The sequence below is a fragment of the Leuciscus leuciscus genome (genome assembly GCF_965113295.1).
Source record: "Leuciscus leuciscus genome assembly, chromosome: 16".
NCBI classification, from domain to species: domain Eukaryota; kingdom Metazoa; phylum Chordata; class Actinopteri; order Cypriniformes; family Leuciscidae; genus Leuciscus; species Leuciscus leuciscus.
The window spans coordinates 15747766-15768444 of NC_138740.1; the positions used below are offsets into that span (position 1 = coordinate 15747766).

Genomic DNA, 20679 nt, shown 5'->3' on the forward strand with positions numbered 1-20679 from the left:
GCATAATGTAGATATGACAGAAAAACTTTTCGAGTCTGTTTTGCAACTGTTTTCCTCTCCTCCCACTTCACTCCACCCCTGAAATGAGCGGGTGTCAGTAAGAGGAGTAGTAGAGCTGTACCACTGCTGCTATGCTCAAGTCTTGTCAGGACCTGTATTGCCGGAGAGGAGGGAAGGCAAGGTAAAATTGGACTCGAAACTTACTAGTTTAAGTTTTCTCAGAAATGTCTATTTCTTTTTCTCGTCTTTTCCTTCGTTTCTTCAAAATGGACTCACATCTGTGGTATTACTATTAGTGATGTTGACATGCCTCTCAGAGCATTTCTTGTAAAAACAAAAACAGGAACTTCTTTGTCAACAGACTTCTTTCAGATCGTCACAAGATTACATGATTCCTGGACTCGTTAAATACGAGCTTAAATACAAAACTTTGTTACTTTATTTTCTAGATGTGCTGTAATGTGGTCTTGTGAGCTGGGTTGAGTCCACTTTGACATAACGTTAGTCAACAAAAGCACAATTGTGTTTGTGTTTATGTAAATACATAAAAATAATTCAGACTTTGTTTGTTTCACTCCCGTTCTGTCCACTCCCACTTCTCTACTGAGAATCTAGTTTTAACAAAGTGACGCAGAAGAATGATAACTCTTACGTTTTAGGTAGAATTTTGCAGTTACACAATGACAGCTAAACTTGTACAAAGAGGAATTATACATTTAAAAATAAAGAGTTTTTAGTTTCCACTAAATTCTAACTGTTAAAATGCAGTGTTACTAGTGGACTAGTGGATGAAATCTGCAAAGTATCAAAGCACATTTGAGTTAAATCAAGAGTTTCCACATTTAACAGAACCTGAGCAATTAAAAGTGAAAAGTAAAATTAGGTCATATTAGTTACCAATAGATAATGCATTAACTAACATTATCTGAGGAATACATTTGTTACAGTATTTATTCATCTTTGTTAACATAGTTAATACAAATACAATGTTAATTGTTAGTTCATGTTAGCTCGGGTCCAGTAAATAACATTAACATAAATGCTTTAAAAGTATTTTTTATTGTTAGTTCATGTTAACTAATAAAGTTACCTAATATGAACAAATGTCACCTTATTATAAAGTGTTTCCTTAACTTTTAAAATGGACTGTTGAAGAGACTCTCAAACTTAGTAAAGAAACCAGTTCAATTACAATTCACACAAAATGTTAATCAGAAACCATTTATTTATTTGAGATGAGAAAGTTTTTAGTAATGAATTAATAATATACTGCAAAACTTTGTACCCAGAAGGTCTACGAGTAAAAAAAAAAAAAAAAGAAGAATTTTGTGCTTGGAAATGTAATTGAGTAAATGTGCAAGTACTTAGTTTCAGTAGCACTCAAGTAAAGCGCAAATTCTCCAAAGTAATACTTCATGGGATAGTTCACCCAAAAATGAAAATGTTGTCATCATTTACTCACCCTCATGTTGTTCCAAACCTGTATGAATTTTTTTCTTCTGCTGAACACAAAAGAAGATATTTTGAAGAAGTTGGGTAACCTAACAGTTGATCGGCCCCATTGACTTCCATCAACAGTTTGGTTACCCGCATTCCTCATAAAAAAATCATGCAGGTTTGGAACAACTTGAGGGTGAGCAAATGATGACAGAATTTTCATTTTTGGGTGAACCATCCCTTTAAAGGGTTAGTTCACCCAAAAATGAAAATTCTGTCAGTAATTACTCACCCTCATGTTGTTCCAACCCCGTAAGACCTTCGTTCATCTTCGGAACACAAATTAAGATATTTTTGATGAAATCTGAGAGCTGTCTCACTCCTCATAGGCTTCTAAAGACATTATAACTTGCTGGCCCAGAAAATGTATTAAAGACATCGTTAATATAGTCCAAGTGACTACAGTGGCTCAATCTTAAGTTTATAAAGCGACGAGAATACTTTTTGTGCGCAAAAATAAATAAAAATAACGACTTTATTCTACTATTCATTTCCTTCTCTCTGGGCCTCGAGTTTTTTCACGTAGGATAACTGCGCAGCGCTTCTGTGTTGTACGTCACCACGCATCACACACATAACCAGCGTCGGCCAATAGTGAGCCTACGTGTGACGTGCAACACAGACGTGCTGCGCAAAAACACTACGTGAAAAAACTCGAGGCCCAGAGAGAAGGAAATGAATAGTGGAATAAAGTCGTTATTTTTGTTTGTTTTTGCGCACAAAAAGTATTCTCGTCGCTTGATAAACTTAAGATTGAGCCACTGTAGTCACTTGGACTATATTAACGATGTCTTTAATACATTTTCTGGGCCAGCCAGTTATAACGTCTTTAGAAGCCTTAGAGGAATGAGACAGCTCTCAGATTTCATCAAAATTATCTTAATTTGTGTTCCGAAGATGAAGGAAGGTCTTACGGGGTTGGAACAACATGAGGGTGAGTAATTACTGACAGAATTTTCATTTTTGGGTGAACTAACCCTTTAAGTATACTAATGGAGCACAATTACTGTATTTTACACCCCTGCTTTTCTGCTCTCTGTTTGCTATGTTTAAGACTTCATGGTGTGTTCTTACATGTGTGTGTGTGTGTGTGTGTGTACACAAGTGTATTTGTGCGTATGTGTTTCCGTGAATGTTGTTCCGTATGTTATTGAATGGAAGGATGGAAGAGCAGATAACCACCAGCTGTGGAACACATGACAGGCATCCTGCTCAGATGTTGTTGTAAGAGAGGAAAAGCCCCTGGAATTCGCTCTAGCATTTTATTTTATTTTATTCAACTCAGGCCAGTTCTTTCAGGGGTAGCATAGTTGAATCCAAAGGATAATGTGTGACGCAGAATGAATGAGAAATAGACCTTTTAATAAACACAAAGAGTGATAGCATACACATACCAACAGAACATTAACACATGACAATGAACTGAAGCAACAGAGGGCTTAAATACACTGAGGAAGATAATCAACGGAACATGAAACAGGTGTGAACTAATTAGAAACCATGACAGCTAATGAATGACTAGGGCTGCGTTCCAGTCCACTTTTAGACACGCACATGGGAACTTCCCTAAGCACTTCCCCTCGGGGGAATCCCTGCCGCCATTTTGAAGTGCGTTCCACTTCGTGAAGTGGACGAGGGAAGTTTATATGTGCTGCGTTCCAGTCCAAAATTGTCATGCCCTTCACTCGCTAACTTCCCTCCGTCTTGTTCACTCGGATGTACGTCATTGCTTGCGTTGCATGAGTGCCCACTACTGGTGGAAACTGCAATGGGCTGAATCGGAACGTCCTAAGCCCTTGATCACTTGGAATCAGCTGTGGAGTTGATTTATTATTTTTTTTAAATGTCCCTTTAAGAATTTGTTTAATGCAGCATCTAAATGTATATAGGTGTATTTGGGTTGTTTTAAATAAAAAATATATATAATTAATATATCATAAAGTTGTTTGTTGTGGTGGTGATTAGACGAGATCTGTGGTGACGTCACAATCGTACTGCATTGTGGGACATATATGTGCCTGAAGTGTACATATGAAGTAGACTCGCTTCCTCGGTCAAAATCGAGGGAACGAGGGTCTGCCCATATAAACTTCCCTCGTCCACTTCATGTAGTGGAACGCACTTCAAAATGGCGGCAGGGATTCCCCCGAGGGGAAGTGCTTAGGGAAGTTTGCAAATGTGTGTCTAAAAGTGGACTGGAACGCAGCCAGACCCTCATTCCCTTGATTTTGACATACTTCATATGTACACTTCAGGCACCTATATGTCCCACAATGCAGTACGATTGTGACGTTCACCACAGATCTCGTCTAATCACCACCACAACAAACAATTCTATTATATTAATTATAATTTTTTTTATTTAAAACAACCCAAACACACCTACTGTATATACATGTGGATGCTGCATTAAACACTTCTTAAAAAATAATAATAAATCAATTCCATTGCTGATTTCAAGTGATCAAGGGCTTAGGACGTTCCAATTCAGCCCATTGCAGTTTCCGTCAATAGTCGGCACTCGTGCAACATAAGCAATGACGTACATCCGAGTGAACGAGACGGAGGGAAGTTAGCGAGTGAAGGGCATGACAATTTTGGACTGGAACGCAGCCTAGAACTTTAATTAAACTAACTAAACTAAACTAAACTAAACTAAACAAGACAGAGAAACAAACTAAACATGACCATGACACGTTCATACAAAGAAAGATAACTATAACTATATTAGCTTTCACACCAAGGTACGATATTTTTCTGTTTATTATAAGCATGCAGCAGAACTGTTGTCTACCGCTTTAAATGCCTTAAAGAAGGATGCTTAAACGAGTCTGACTGGCTGTAAATGCTTTTATCTTTCATCAGCTGAAAAAAAAAAAAAGTTCTGAAAGAGATTCCAAAGAAAATCGTTCCTCTGTGCTGTTATCGTTGTTGTGGACTCTGCTATTCTTTTATATTTAGAACGATTTTTAAAGCTATCTTTATCGTCATATTATCATCCTTGGTGTGAATGAGCCTTTACTCTAACAATAATTAATCCTAGAATGTATGAACCAAAAAACTTGGAGGTCAAAATGACCTGTTTTGGAATTAATGTTTTTCTTCCACACAAAAAAATTAAATAAAAATAAAAATAGGTGTTGTATTAAAGGTGCTCTAAGTGATATTGGGTGACGTCACTTCTTGTTGACATTTAAAGTATTGTCAAACAAAACAGAGGCTAGCTCGACCCTCCCTCCTCCTCATCCGTGCACTAACCCCCCAAACCACACCCCAAATTCTTCTTGTCGGTTATTGGCTGGACCAGTTTGTTATGTTTCGTGGTGCGGGTTAGCCCAGTTTGTTTTTCTTGCCGTTTGTGGAGCCTGGGCTGTCTACAGAGACCTCGTTTTTTTATAGTGTGTTCAGGGGACATGCAGCTTGCGGATGATGAGGAGATGTTTGCTGTATGTGACATAAAATGTTTGGCCTAAAAAACGTGTGACATCGTTAAAGCACCTTAGAGCAGTTAAAATAACTGATGATACAGAAACATGTCTATCTGTCCTTTTTCCTTGTGTACATTGCAAAAGATGAAATATACTCTTTTTTGAAAACAAACTCTAAACTAAATTAGATCTACTGTAAAGTATATTCTAGTCTAACCCTGAACCTTCACTCCCCACTTATCTCTCCAGACCATGTGAAAATGATCTTTTCAGACAGAGACAGAACATTTCACCCAAGATTGTTGCACCTTTCCAAACATAACCGAGTTTGCACCTCTTCCTTTGTTTGGGCCTTCAGCTGTCCTTTCCTGTGGCCTTTCTCTACTCTACATCTGAAATTGCATACTGTCTGAGTGGGTTCTACATTTCATGAGTAAATTCATGACTTCTAAAAGAAATATGCATGTGTATAGTATAATATTATCGAGCATGAATGTGTGAATGCAATCTAAATTTAGGCTTCTACATCCATTGCCATGTTACCATTGTCATGCGAGTTGTTTCCCTGCCACTCACGACTCCTCTCTCTGGCCTCATGGGATAGTGATAGTGTCCATTGGATGTAAACTTCAGAATCTTGTCAGAAATAGTAGGCTAGTTCATCCGGGTACTTTATTTGCCTACTGTTTTATTAAAACGGTACTACTACTCATCTCACATGTTGCTTTTCACCGACTGTACATAGTAGGGAGATATACATATTTAGACACAAGGTTGGTGTCTGAGACAAATTCTTAGCTAAAAAAATCAAGTCAAAATATTTTAAGTAATCCTTAAAGAAAATAAATATTATTATTGACAAAAATGTATCCAAAAATACTGTGTTGGGTCAAAATTCCACGAGAAATGAGTACAGGTAAATTTGACCCCCTTTATGCATTGGAGTAGTGATACAAAAAATTTTTTTCACACCCTATGACCAAGAAACATGAAAAGTCATCGATGAGGGGTAGACATTTTTTTTTATTTTTAATCCATGGAACATCAAATAAATAGATATTTTCATTGATAAAATATTTCAAGAATAACAGCATGCTGGGTCAATTTGACTGCCTTTATGCATTCTAAAGTTAAGAGCATGAAACTCTAGATGGGGCAGTCTGATAGGTCCTCAACTCATTCTGCTTCGCAATCACATCATTCTCTTTAGGGCAATGCTGATTGGTTCCTGCTGTATCAGTAGCCAATGAGCTCACTGCTCAACCTTCAAATACTTGGTTAGCATTTGCTATAGCAGTGCAGCGCGCTTTCAGAAACCCTCCACCTTCCCCAGCTCCACCTGTATAGATCCGCCACGGGTAATATTCTATATTCTACACTATATTGTACAGGAGCAGCATGTCTGTCTTGCTCTCAACAGTGTGTTGTGTATGTATTGGCAGTAGCAAGTCCTGTACTTGCTCTGCAGCCGCTGCAATAAACAACAGCACCAGCAATAACAGCAGCAGTAGATCTATTCCGCCAAGACCAAATATATCAACATTGTCATATCCATTACCATGCCAAACACTTCGAGAGTCGTCATGACTGAACTATGTATATATAATTTTTCATTATTTCTCTCTCTTTTTGTTAGGTGTTGTGAATGTAATTCTGTTCTTTCGCACTGGTACTATGAAAGAGATGGACAGTTCTTCTGTAAGAAAGATTACTGTTCACGATTTGGGGAGCAGTGCCACGGCTGCTCAGAGTCTATCACCACCGGTCTCATTATGGTAAGAAGCTAGAACATTACATTGATAATGAAATTCATAAACATTAGAAATGTGTGATTAGAGGTGGAACTGATAGTTAAGTAAAAGTCCGTTTGATGAACAGTATATCGGTACCATATACACTGAAAAGAAATTGCCATAGGATTTTCTTTTTGTAAATTTCACAAATATTTACAATTCTGTAAATTCTGAAGGAGAATGAAATAGTATTTTCTTGTAAAATATTCTCCAATGTTTACAACCACAATTTTTTTTTTTTTTTTTACAATGTAGTTTATTAGTATTGGCTGATATTGGATATTTGTGCATGCTCATTTCCTTTATTTTTACATTTAGATTACCTTTGTTGTCATCTAATAATGTTTAATTAAAGTTCATCTTTAAAAAACACTAATAATTGAATAACAACACTGTTAAACATAAACTTTAACCAAGCATTTTATACTTTACATTATAATGTTGTGAGGCCCTTAAAATGGACTTAAAATAATTTATCATTTTAATGTGCAAATAATTATCAGCTCCTAATGCCTAGAAAGTAGCATCCCCATGTCTGAGTGCCGGCCGCTAAGTATTTACACTGACAAGACATCTGTGGGTAATCAGTTTTTGCCGAAAGCAATGGAATTTACTAGAACAAACTGGATCACTGGGCGTGAACCCAGTGGATTCAGGAATGCATGCATTCTTTTAGAAGATTACACAATCAAACAACAATTCACTCATTGAACGGCAACAGTAATTTGATCTCTCATCTTGAGACGATTAGCTTGGAGTTTTTGTGTTTTGTCGCCGTTTCCTTTGACCTGAGGGCAGATGAGGCGAACCCTCCCACTCACAATCTCACTTCCTTTCATTGTGCTGCTTCACTTCTGTAGAATGATGTCATCCGCCCTGTCCCACCTCAACACCTTCCTCACTGTTTCAGCTGAGTACAAGAGTACTAGAACATAATAGACTGACTTTGCCTTTTCCTTCCATCTCTGCAGGTGGCTGGAAAGCATAAATACCATCCCGAGTGTTTTCTCTGTGAAAGCTGCAGCATATTCATTGGAGATGGCGATTCTTTCTCCCTAGTGGATTATACCAATTTATACTGGTTGGTTTTTGTCAAATCATTTTATTACACACTGATCTTGTGAGGATTTGTGATGGATAAGTTCCTCCGTTTTGTCTGGTTTATGATCTATGTCTCTTTTCTTCTCCTCTCTTAGTGGACAGTGTCATTACCAGAAGGTTTCGACGCAGCATTCGTCAGAAAAATGTTCTCAGTTTCCTCACACAGTGACATCGATGTCATTTCCTCCCTCTGCAGAAAGTAGGCAAGGTTTATCCTTCACTGTGGAGAAGATTGACGCAGACCATTTGATCACCGTGTCTCAGTGAGTCATTATTTTAGACACAATCACAACAAAAAATATGACTATATTCATCAATATTGATAGTTTCCTTCCCAAAAAAATTCCCATGTGAGACAGGCTGGACTTGCATAACCTGAGCCCGGAGGTTAAGCCCTTAATCCATGTTGGAGATAGGATTCTTGAGATCAATGGAATCTCTGTGCAGAACATTCCACTCGATGAGGTCGGTCCAGTGACTGAGATAAGACAATAATACAGATAATCTGCATGACACATCTCATTTCACCATTTTTCCTTTTATCTCTTCATTTTTAACAGATAGATCTGGTGATTCATGACACAGAGCATTGGCTACAAATCACGATTGAACATGACCCTAAAAACCTCACGAAACAGGAGGACCTATCTGGCCTGCTGGGAGAAGAACTGGACAAGCCTGGAAAACTAGGTTTATTTGCCCTTCCCAGCACCAGACGAATAAGCTCTCGATCCACAAATATTCTGTACGAATTATGGTTCTATCAGATTTTTTTTTTTTTTTTTACATGTGATACTAAAAGTGTTTTCTAATAATACGTTTTTTCTTGCTTTCAGGTAAAAATATCTAAACATCTAAGCAAAATAATTTTTTTGAGAAGCAAAATTAGGCTGATTTTCAGATAATGCATCCTGAATTAATTAAGTTTTTTCCCCCAGTGATCATTTTTGTTATTGCATTTTTTTTTAATTACACTTAAAACAAGAAAAAAAATTGCCAGTGGAGCACAAATAATGTATTAATTCATGATATATTCTCTGAAAACAACTCTCAATATCTTAAAGGGATAGTTCACCCAAAAACAAAAAAATCAGCAATGATTTACTCGCACTCTTGTCATTCCAAACCCATAAGAGTTTGGTTAATCATCCAAACACAAATTAAGATATTTTCAGTGAAACCTGAGAGGTTTCTGTCCATCTATTAAAAGTCCTGTTAACCAAAACTAAGAAGATACAAAAAAGGTCATAAAGATGATGTAAAATAAATTCATATTTCAATTCAAGTCGTTTGAAGAGATACATTCACTTTATGTAATGAACAGTTAAATTTAGGCTTTTATTCACATATAAAAACACATGCATAAAGTACGTTAGTCACCATGATTTTGCTAAGGGTCAACGTATTTTATTCATCCTGGAACAACATTCCCATCCGAAAATGTTGTCCTAACCATAAAACTAAAACTAAAACCCCTAAAACTAACCCAACCCTTAAGTTATCTCTAAAATCAGAGGGAAGTTTTAGGTGAATAACACTGATATAGAAGCACCTAACCCTGATTGTAAGCCTAAACTTTAACTGTAAACTTGTCCCTCAAATCTGATTGGTTGATTGAAAAGTCGTTCCAGGTCAGGACCAACAAAGATGTTGATCCAGGAGCATGTTGTGCGTTCACCAAAGCACATCACATATGGTAAACATGGAAGCTCATGCATGCATCAAGCACTAGAAAACCTTATTGGTTCTTGTGCATCACACACACACACACACACACACACACACACACACACACACACACACACACGTTTGAGCTTCTGTGTTTTCCATATGTGATGTATGTGTGTCGCTTATTGTTTGGATGTAAATAAAAGCCTGAATGTAACTGTTCATTATATAAAGCGATCATTTCTCTTCACAAGACTTGCATTAAACCAATGTTGATTACCTGGAATTTAAATGAAAGGACAGAAAACTCTCAGGTTTCATTAAAATATAAAAATTGGGGTTTCGAAGGGGTTTGGAATGACATGAGTTTTTGGATTAACTATCCCTTTAAAGTATTTTTGCTTTTCATGTAGGCTATTTTTAAAGAGTGTTTAGAGATTTTTGCTGGATAACAGGACTAAAAATAAGAACATGTAAATGTTATTTGATTAAAAAATCAGTAAGCTTTTGTAATGCTGTATACAAATACATCCCTCTGTATTTGCATAAAAAGTTCAGCTATCTTAAATTCCCTGCTTTTAAAAACCCACCATACAGGTTTGTGAATGCTATATATTTCCCATAGGAATTCTCCCTATCAAGATCAAAATCCTAGATTAGTATCAAAACATTTTTTGGTTAATATGAAAAGATATGATTAAAAAAGGTCATATTTCTGTCATGCGCTTACTAACATTGTTAATTTCTTTGTCTGCCTCTGCAGGCGCAGCTGCAGCATTGATAAAGCTCCATGCTCGCAACGTCACGCCGCACTTCTTTCCCATAGAAGAGACATTAATCGATCAGAGTCTCTGCGTTTTGACGCTTTGGACAAAACACAACGTATTTTCCGACCCTCCGACCTAATATATGGTGAAGTTTTGGGAAAAGGCTGTTTTGGACAAGCCATAAAGGTAAAGCAATGAGTCTGGCTGGGCTGACTAATACATTTTAGATCACAAACTATTACCAGATTACAAAAAACTGCTTCCTTTGGGTTGTCAGGTGACACATTTGGAAACAGGTGAGGTCATGGTGATTAAGGAACTTCTTCAGTTTGATGATGACACTCAGAAGACATTCTTGAAAGAGGTTTGTTGTAGTTTTTACTTTCTCAGACACCTAAGCAGCAAATTGATTGTTTTCTAATAAAAACTTACTTGGCTCCAGGTCAAAGTAATGAGATGCCTGGAACATCCTAATGTCTTAAAATTCATCGGCATTCTCTACAAAGACAAACGGCTGAACCTGATCTCTGAGTATGTGCAAGGAGGAACGCTGAGGGACACCATCCAGAAGATGGTTTGATCTGTTTTTGTCTTTCCTGGATATACTTTCTTTGCTTGAAGTCCATATATTACTTGGCAAAAAGCATTTTCTTGTGGTTCTGAGTGAGTAACCTCATTTATGTGTCATAATTTAGGACTGGGATCACCCTTGGAAACTTAGAGTGAGCTATGCCAAGGACATTGCCGCTGGAATGGTACGTAATGAAGAGCGATGAGTGTTTGCAGAATATTAGAGATCAAATGTGAAGAAAACATCGAGTTTTAAAGGGATACTCCACTTTTAAATGAAAATTCTGTCATCATATACTCACCCTCATGTTGTTTCAAACCTGTATGAATTTCTTTCTTCTGCTGAACAGAAAGGAAGATATTTAGAAGAATGTCAGTAACCAGACAGTTTCTGGTCTCATTGACTTCCATAGTATATTTTTTTCCTACTATGGAAGTCAATGGTACCAGAAACTGTCTGGTTACTGATATTCTTCTAAATATCTTCCTTTCTGTTCAGCAGAAGAAAGAAATTCATACAGGTTTGAAACAACATGAGGGTGAGTATATGATGACAGAATTTTCATTTTAAAGTGGAGTATCCCTTTAAATGTACAAGCAGTGCATTACTATCCAACAATGCATGAAAAGAAATCTTTCCGTGGCATTACTTCTATCTTGTGCCTTATTTCTTTAATGTAAAGACATGTCTTGACTGGGAATACAAATCTGAAGCTAAAGTTTAATTAGCATCCAAATATGAAAGCTGTTTCTCCATATCTATACATATAATGTATGTCTATACATTAATTTGTTCTCTCTGTCCAATAAAGGCTTACCTACATTCAATGAATATCATCCATCGGGATCTAAACTCGCACAACTGCTTTGTTCGAAAGGTCAGAATACATGTCAATACTCATAAACTAGAGCATGTCTTTAAACAAACTGAATTGTGTGACAGTACTAGTTTTCCTCACAGAACCAGACAGTGGTTGTTGCCGACTTTGGTTTGGCCCAGCTTGTGAAGGAAGAGAAGACGTCCTCTCCTGGACTAATGTCCAAATTGAACAAGCTTTGTCGTAAAAAGCGGTATACGGTGGTGGGGAACCCCTACTGGATGGCACCAGAAATGATCCACGGTATGAATAAGCTATCACAGTAATAAGATTGACAGGGTAGAAATGACTCCATTTAATTGTGACTTTTTTTGTACATGCTAATAGTATTTCTTACCTGCAGGAAAAGTCTACGATGAACACGTTGACATTTTCTCATTCGGGATTGTGCTTTGTGAGGTAGACTTATAAATGTCCCTACTTTTAGTCATCATTTTGATTTAAAAAATAGGCCTATAACTGAAAATATATGTATATTTCCCATAACAGATTATCGGAAGAGTATATGCTGATCCGGATTACCTCCCTCGTACGCAGGAGTTTGGATTGAGTGTGGATGAATTCCTGGAGCGCTTCTGGTTCAAAGAATGTCCTGAAGCTTTCTTTCCCATTGCAGTTCTGTGTTGTGCCTTGGAGGCTGAAAAACGGTGATTGTCAGTTACTAATTACATAACCCTGCTACAAACTACATTTTATTTGCTGAAACGTGGCATTTTTTTCGTATTCTTTTCTATAGTCCCATTTTTGCCAAATTAGAGGAGTGGCTGGAGAACCTGCATATGCACTTGGAGATGAGAGTTCCTCTGATGTCGGAAGTGGATAAGATCCGCCAAGCATTTTGGGAGAACCACAGCCAGCCAAAACAAACTTATGGGATTCCTTCGAAACAAATGGACAACTCAGCGTTAGGCCGAAGCTGAGATTAGGCATGCTTCTATAGCAGACAACAGTATTTTCATTACAGTGACCCTACTTAAATATGAATGCCATTGCATGCTTCTCTCAGTGAATTCACTTTTATGAGCCTTTTTTTTTTTTTTTTGCAATGTCTTTTACTCGTTTTATCTTAATTTTGAAAAGAATATCTATTGTTTTATCATTTAAAACTTATTTTTGTGAAATGTTTTGCTTGATATTTTTGTGGTATAATAATTCATTAGAATAAATGTCATTTGATATTATGTTTTCTTATGTAATGCAAAGACATTCGTACATTTTAAAGTCCCCCTGTAGTCAATCATCAATCAGTAGATCACCAAAATTACATATTTCTCGGAGATCCATTTGTTGATGATTACAAGGTAGTTTGTGATGTCAGAAACACCAATAATTTCAAACCGCATTTTTGAGACTGTCTTTGGTTCACTGCAGATTTAAGGAGAAAATACTCAGCAATGGTGCTGACTTGAGAGTTTACACATGATTTGTCTTAAAGCATATTAAAAACACCACATAGACTGATAGACATAAACAATATTAAAACCTTGATTTTCACCACAGGGGGACTTTAAGTCTCCAAATATTGGGGTCACTGGCACTGCATATGTTCTACAAGCTATTGGTTGTACAATCTGCTGCAATAATTTGATCTCAGACACAAAGGTGCTAGATTGTTCTTGCGAATAGTATTATAAATGTAAGATATACTCTGACACACACACACACACACACACACACACACACAAAAATTAGCATAAGTATATTTAGTGGATCTGTTATCTACTTTAATTGTCTTTTTGTTTATGTTTCTAAGTACGATTGTACATCTCATTTTAATTTATTTTATTTTTTTCCATTTATGTAGCTAACGTTATATGCCTAACGTTAATTGTGTTCCACGTGTCAGAAGCTGTGAAAGTCCATGACTGAACAAATAAATGTCATGTTTTCATTTGATTTCGTTTGAGTCGACGGTTTAACGGTTCATTTCGGTCACCGAAACAGATGCAAGTAACGTAAGGATCCTTTACCAGTAGGAAATAATACAATTATTTCATAAATTTACAATTATTTTACACATTTACCACTGTCTGTCGGACATTTTACAGCCGATAAATTCTTATGTTGTTTTGAACTGTAATTTGTAACGAGTTGAGTTGGTTTACGGGACCCTACGACAAATTAAAATGGTTTTGCTACACTAACCATAGTTAACCATGGTATTTGTGGTAAAACTGGCTAACGTTAGGCTATACAAATTATAATCAATCTGCCAAAAAAAAACCAAACATGGTTACTATACTTTTACTATAATATTTTTTCTTTTATTTTTTTAATGGGGGGTTCATTGCGAGCTCATTCCTTTAGGCGAACTAGCATAATGCTGCCTTCACATGCCATCGGAAATTTCTTACTTCTCACTTCTGAAGTCCTGATTATTACGAGTGCTTCGAATTACATTATGTTCAATTATCTTTAACTAACGTTAGCTGCTAGTTAGTCCAAATGTATGATGCACACTGGTGGTGGTTGAGGAGAGACCCCCTGATATGACTGTAAAACGCTTCGGGTGTAACTTACAGTAAGTTAACTGTTATGCTACATGTATTAACATTTCCCTCCCACATTTTATAAAAATGCCTCATTCTATTCATTCATGAACTAGGAAGCTAGTTTACGATAATTCATTCCGATAGCACGTGAAGGGAGCAAAAGCACAATAGCCTACTTATATCCATGAATATCCTTTAAGAATAATTCATTATGATGTCCCTCCCACATTTTTAAGACAATAACAGTTCAACTTTCAATAAAAAAAAACAGTTATGTTGATTCAACCGGTTATACTGTTTGGATATCTAAGTAATCATCTGGATATCAGGTTGATATACTTCATTACCTTAACTAGTCTTGATAAGAAATTAAAAACAATGTATGTCTCGAGAGCCCAGATGTAACTGTTAGAGCCAGATACAGTAAAACATGAAGTTTAACATTAGCCTAACTTATTCTCTGACTGATGTATCACTAGGTTTTTGATTTAGTCACAAGGTTATTAAATGAACTTGAAGGGGAAATAAGAGGTTAGCTAATTGTAGCCCAATCACTGCATATTTTAAAACATCTATCATATCACCACAAACATAAAAACAGTAAAGTCTAACAGCGTCTATTAAAAATCCACAGTGTCTATTAACCTTCTAGGCGGTTTACAGATGGAGGACATCAACTTTCAAGGTATTAATACATCTGTGAATGTTTATGTTTGTGATTCAAATAAATGTTCTTTAATCTTACAGCAAATTGCTGTTGTTATAGAGAATAAACACTGTATGCTTTATAGTAAGTGTTGTCAAGGAAATGATTAATAATCATTAACATTATTATTGTGTCTATATCCCATGCCACATCATCTTACCATGAATATCTGCCTCAGTTGAGGAGGTAGGTCATATAATTGCATTAAAAAGCTTTAAAACGATTTAGGAATAAGTATGTACTCAGTGCAAGCTGTCAATCCCAACATTCAATCGATCTGCCTTTCTGCTAGTTTTCCCTAGTGCTGGATGACTCTGGAATGGAGAGTATCCCCATGGATCCTGACACTTCTCTATTTGACTCCACTCAAGCAGAGGACGAAGATAAATGTATCCTTTCCTCTGACGCATTCTGCTCATCCTCATCTCCTCATGAACAAAAGACTCTTCCCACTGATGAGACATCACCTCTTAGACCCAAGGGTCGCTTTGACCCGTATGACTCCTCAGAGGTATAGTAACACACATGCTGCAGTGGCCAAAGTGTCTTATCTGATCAAAAATACAGACAAATAAAATAAAAATAAAACAGAAATATTGTGAAATAGTATTACACATTTAAAAAAGACGGATGATGTGATATACCGTACAGATAATTTTTTATTGTCCCTCCCAGGAATATGTTGGCGTTGTGACACTGCCGAACCAAGTCCGACAGAAAGCGGTGAAAAAAGGATTTGTGTTCAATCTGATGGTTGTTGGTAAGAAACACAAACTATACTGTTTTTGAAAGAAGTCTCTTATGCTCACCAAGGCTGCATTTACTTGATAAAAAATACAGTAAGTTATATTTTGAGGTATTGTTACAATTTAAAATAACTGTTTTCTACTGTTTTCTACTGTGAATGCAAAGCTGAATTTTCAGCATTATTATTATTATTAGTCTTCAGTGTCACATGATCCTTCAGAAATCATTCAAATATGCTGATTTGCTGCTCAAGAAACATTTATTATTATTATCAATGTTGAAAACAGTTGAAACGTTTGAAATGTTTAAACAGTAAAACAAATTTTTTTTTTCAGGATTTTTTTAGAAAGTTTAAGATATTAATATCAATTTTTTCGTAACAATGTAAAAGTCTTTACAGTCAATGCACGTTTAATTTAATCTTACAATTATTTATTATTATTATTGTTTAGGTGAGTCTGGCTTAGGCAAATCCACTCTTGTCAACAGCCTTTTCCTCACAAACCTCTATACGGACAGATGCATGCCTGATGTTTCAGGTACACTTAACATTACTCAACAACAATTGTATTCATTCTACTTATAAAAGCAGTGCTGAATTAATTAAGGACTAGGCATCCAAAACTCATGCAGAGAAGATCTGTTGTGAAATGCATCCATTTCTGTCTCACAGAGAAGATAGCTCGGACAGTGTCAATAACAAAGAGCACCGTAGACATTGTTGAAGAGGGAGTAAATCTAAGGCTCACTGTTATCGACACCCCTGGATTTGGAGATGCCATTAATAATAATGAAAGGTACTTAAGTGTTAAAGTTGCATTTTTTGTTTATGTTGCACTTGTTGATATTGAACTTGTACATTTAGACATTTACAGTTTATCAGGTTAAACTTTTGATTATTAATCACTCAAACCTGTATCTAAACTTCTCACCGTCGGTCGCGCACATCCGCCATGTTGTGTAGTTTTTAAACACTTTTTACTCATGTTTGTACTTCTGAACCGAATCCAAAGTGCAATGGGTTGTGGGCAAAATCTACCGGAACTAGTAGATCATCCACGGACTTTTGATATAGTTTTTTCAACATACTATGCTTTGGGACACACTTATTCTAATCTCACATACTATTGAGGATGGATAGTATGGACATTGGGATGCATGGTCTTACTTCAGCGATAAAAACAAAAAAAAGGAAACACAAATATGATGTTTATCTAAAGTCATTTTTGCTTATTAGTATGGCTGAATTGGATCATCGAAGATCAGCAGCAAAGACATTGGTTAATAAAGTGTGTTTAAATACGTAAAGTATATTTGTGTAATTTAACATTTAATTATTGCAGGTTTGCGTAATATTCTAAGTTTGCACTTAACTGTTTTTATTCATTTTGATGAATAGGGAATCTGTTCTGTGCAAGTGAGAAGAGTAAATGCTCACATTTAGTTCAGAACTACAAAAAGCATCATGTTCACACAGCGCACACAACGCCTCTGCATTTGAATCACTATTTCTCTCAACATGGGGACAGGAGAGCTGTCAGTCAATACATTGTAAAACAAACTTGAGTTACTTATTTGAAAAAGTAACTTAGATATTTTTTGTAAATTTAAAAGTAATGCATTACTTAACTAGTTACTTGAAAAAAATGTAATCTGATTACGTAACTCGCATAACTTGTAATGCGTTACCCCAACATTGGCTTCTGGCATAAAATTCAGGTCATCATGTGAGCTTTTATTAGGCTATGTGACTGTATTAATTTAAACATAGTTAATTACTATTAATAATCATAATATTAATAATAAATGTGTGGGGGTTTTTTAAATGAGGAAGCAATTCTTTAAATATTTTGATGTGTTGTTGCCATCAAACAGCTGAAAAGCTTTTTCAGAAATATCGAGCTCTATTTTTCTCACGTTTACTCTTAATAACTTGAGTGACCGCTTGTTAACAGGAATTAGTACACATTCCAAGGTATTTATTTAGACATTGGTTTTGGTTACAGCTGGAAGGCTGCAGTTCATTATGTAGACCAGCAGATGGAGAAGTACCGCAGAGATGAGATCGGGCTGAACCGTAAAAACATAAGGGACAACAGAGTGCACTGCTGTTTGTACTTCATCTCACCTCATGGTCATGGGTAAGACATCTTCTCAACACAGGATTTCAGTAACCATAAACATATAGACTGAAGTCAGTTAACAGATGTCCATTGGGCTGTCTCAGTCTCAAACCAATAGATGTGAACTTCATGAAGGCCCTGGATCAGAAGGTCAACATTGTGCCTGTGCTGGCTAAAGCAGACAGCCTCACTCCAAAAGAGACATGCAATATGAAAGCCAAGGTGAGAATTAACATGTACTGAAAATCTGGGAAAGCCTACATGGATGTTTCAAAAAGTGTATCATATAGATATTTTGAGAACATGACTTTCAATGTTCAACAACAACCACCAGATCTGCAATCTGTAATGTATTGCATTTGTTTCCATAGATTTTGACAGAAATTGACCAATACAAAATCAAGATCTTCCAGGTCCCAGATTGTGATCATAATAATGATCCCTTCAGACAGCGGGATCTAGAGGTAAAGGTCAGCACTACAGGTCACTATATTATTTTCTTTTGGAAATAAGTCAGATTTTGCCTTTTGCTTTTTAAAAAGAAGTTGTGACATGAAGTTGTTTTCTCCCTGTGAAAAAGAAGTACACTTGAGCACAAAAAAAGAGAGTTCTTATTATGAAAATAAAAAGAGTAATTATTATGAAAATATCATACTTAAGTGTGACCTGAATGTTATGTTTTCCGACACATAATTGCAGGTTACTTACAATTAAAACAAGATATTTTATAGTTTCAATTTATATTAAGTGCAATTAGTTGAGCTTTGACCCACTTAAGGATAGGACTTAAGTCCATCTTTATATGTAATTACATAATTACTTCTATTGTTTTTGGTGAAATATGGTGAAATGTACTTTTAAACACAAGCATTTATAGTAAACTAAAATATACATTAATGTCATTTGTGTCATGTATTTAAATATATTTGTAATAATGAAGTTGCAATTTAATACATTGAAAATATATCTCCATTAAATGTAATATCGAATAATACACGACGGTCCTTTAATGTGTTAGTAAATATATATATATATATATATATATATATATATATATATATATGAGTATACTTCTTTAAAGTTCAACAAAAGTTTATTAAAACATAACGATTAAAAGTTTTTATTTGACAAGTTTATTTAAAAGTGTGTGTCATGAAAGTGTACTCTCTTTAGTTATTTCATTAATATTATATTATCTGCACAGTTTTTAAAAATATACTTTTAAGATTTGACATTCAATACAATTAAGAGTACTTTTCACAAGGGTTTAGTTTGTTGGCTTTTGTTATTTTATATAATCCTTTTGTGACAGCTCTACAATTTTCCCATGTCTTCTCATAGAGAAGTATACCCTTTGCTGTTATTGGGAGTAATACAGTAGTAGAGAGAGATGGCAGAAGAGTTCGAGCCCGTGCCTATCCATGGGGGATTGCAGAGGGTATGTTCACTCGCACCATCAGATGTTACATTTATACTTGATATACATTTAAGATAACAGGAATAGATCACTCAAAAATAGAAATTATTTCATTGTGTCTGTCGTTATCATGTTGTTTCCAATCTGTATGAAATGTATGGATATTAATATGCCTAAGACTTTTGCACAGTACTGTATATGGTGGGTATACTGTATGTAACAACATACTGTATGTGCTCTTTTCTCTCCAATAGTTGAGAATCCATCTCACAATGATTTTGTGCATCTGAGGAACATGTTGATCCGCACAAACATGCAGGACCTGAAACATACCACTCACTATGTGTTGTATGAGAACTATCGTATAAATTGCCTGTGCAACAACCCGCGCTTGGTAAATAATAAAAAATTGTTTATCCTTTAGCACTGAGAGAATTTCGTAAGCTTTTTAGTAATATTAATTTATTTTTTATTTTCACCAATAGGAGAATGTGTAAGGATTTGCCAGCTGGATTACAGAAGAGGACAACATGTGTCTCACGGAAACTCCTAAGATGGAAGAGGCAATGAATTACTGAGAAAAAAAAATTTATATTTAAAAATTAAACTGTTGAATGTTGAAAGGAGTGTAGCAATGATCCTGCTAATGTACTAGGCCTGACAATTTACATTTTAAAATGAATATTGTATATTTTTTAACACAGAATAAAAGCATAACCATTACTCTGTCGAATGTTTGAGCTCTTTAAATTGCTTTGAGGTGTGTAAATTTTTTTTGCATATCTAAGGTCAATGGTTAATCTAGGTTAAGGCACACACACAAACTAAAAACTATGTAACTATAATCTGCATCTTTTTTTACAGCTTTTAACTTTAAATTGTGGGTCGAAAAACATAACTATCAATACTTTACAGTGGAAAGCACATATTGTCTTGTTAATTTTATTATTTCACTCTAAATTACCTATATGGTAGCCTAATTCATACATATTTTATAGAAAAATTACATAAATTGTCAAATTATTGAACGTAAGAACTTGCTAATCGAGTTTACTGTAGGCTATATATTCTTTTTTATATATTTCATAGTTTTACAGTGTAGCCTTAATCAGAAATAAATAATAAAATAAAAAGATCCCTTTATTTACCAAAAAGTTTATTTCATTTAAACTGCTGTACATTTACTATTTTGCTGTACATGTACTAAACATTTATTTTCATGGTTATAGCAATTATTTCAGTTGAACGCATGTATTACTTAATCTAGTTTCCGTTTTTCATTGGTTTTTATATTTTAAACGCAATATAAGAATTATTATATTATACAGACAAGCAAGCGCTATGACGCAAACCAACGCATCTTCAAGCTGGCGTCGTCACCCAGTCGACCAATCAGAGCGCGACGTTTATAAGCGCGACGCAACTGAAACGCTCCTAGTACACTGCGAGTGAACGCGAGTCACGCGACGCACCGCACAGCTCTCACTGATAA

General features: G+C 35.6%; 2 protein-coding genes across 3 annotated transcripts; both read left to right on the forward strand.

The window, feature by feature from the left end:
• Nucleotides 1-13346, forward strand: limk1b (LIM domain kinase 1b). Its single transcript, XM_082140864.1, has 15 exons — nucleotides 1-181; nucleotides 6562-6700; nucleotides 7690-7799; nucleotides 7915-8082; nucleotides 8179-8284; nucleotides 8380-8564; nucleotides 10251-10440; nucleotides 10532-10618; nucleotides 10697-10828; nucleotides 10950-11009; nucleotides 11637-11702; nucleotides 11786-11945; nucleotides 12046-12101; nucleotides 12192-12349; nucleotides 12439-13346. The coding sequence occupies exons 1-15, from the start codon at nucleotides 132-134 to the stop codon at nucleotides 12620-12622; spliced, it is 1851 nt and encodes a 616-aa protein (XP_081996990.1). The 5' UTR covers nucleotides 1-131; the 3' UTR covers nucleotides 12623-13346.
• A 29-nt stretch (nucleotides 13347-13375) lies between these two features.
• LOC309477590 (septin-4) lies at nucleotides 13376-19910 on the forward strand. 2 transcript variants are annotated; one of them, XM_082140865.1, is made up of 10 exons: nucleotides 13376-15411; nucleotides 15576-15660; nucleotides 16100-16186; nucleotides 16321-16444; nucleotides 17654-17788; nucleotides 17875-17992; nucleotides 18142-18240; nucleotides 19112-19208; nucleotides 19442-19581; nucleotides 19673-19910. In XM_082140865.1, the coding sequence occupies exons 1-10, from the start codon at nucleotides 15220-15222 to the stop codon at nucleotides 19682-19684; spliced, it is 1089 nt and encodes a 362-aa protein (XP_081996991.1). In that variant the 5' UTR covers nucleotides 13376-15219; the 3' UTR covers nucleotides 19685-19910. The 2 variants fall into 2 exon arrangements, with proteins under 2 accessions (XP_081996991.1, XP_081996992.1); XM_082140866.1 differs by having other exon boundaries at nucleotides 18142-18234.
• Nucleotides 19911-20679: the final 769 nt, after the last annotated feature.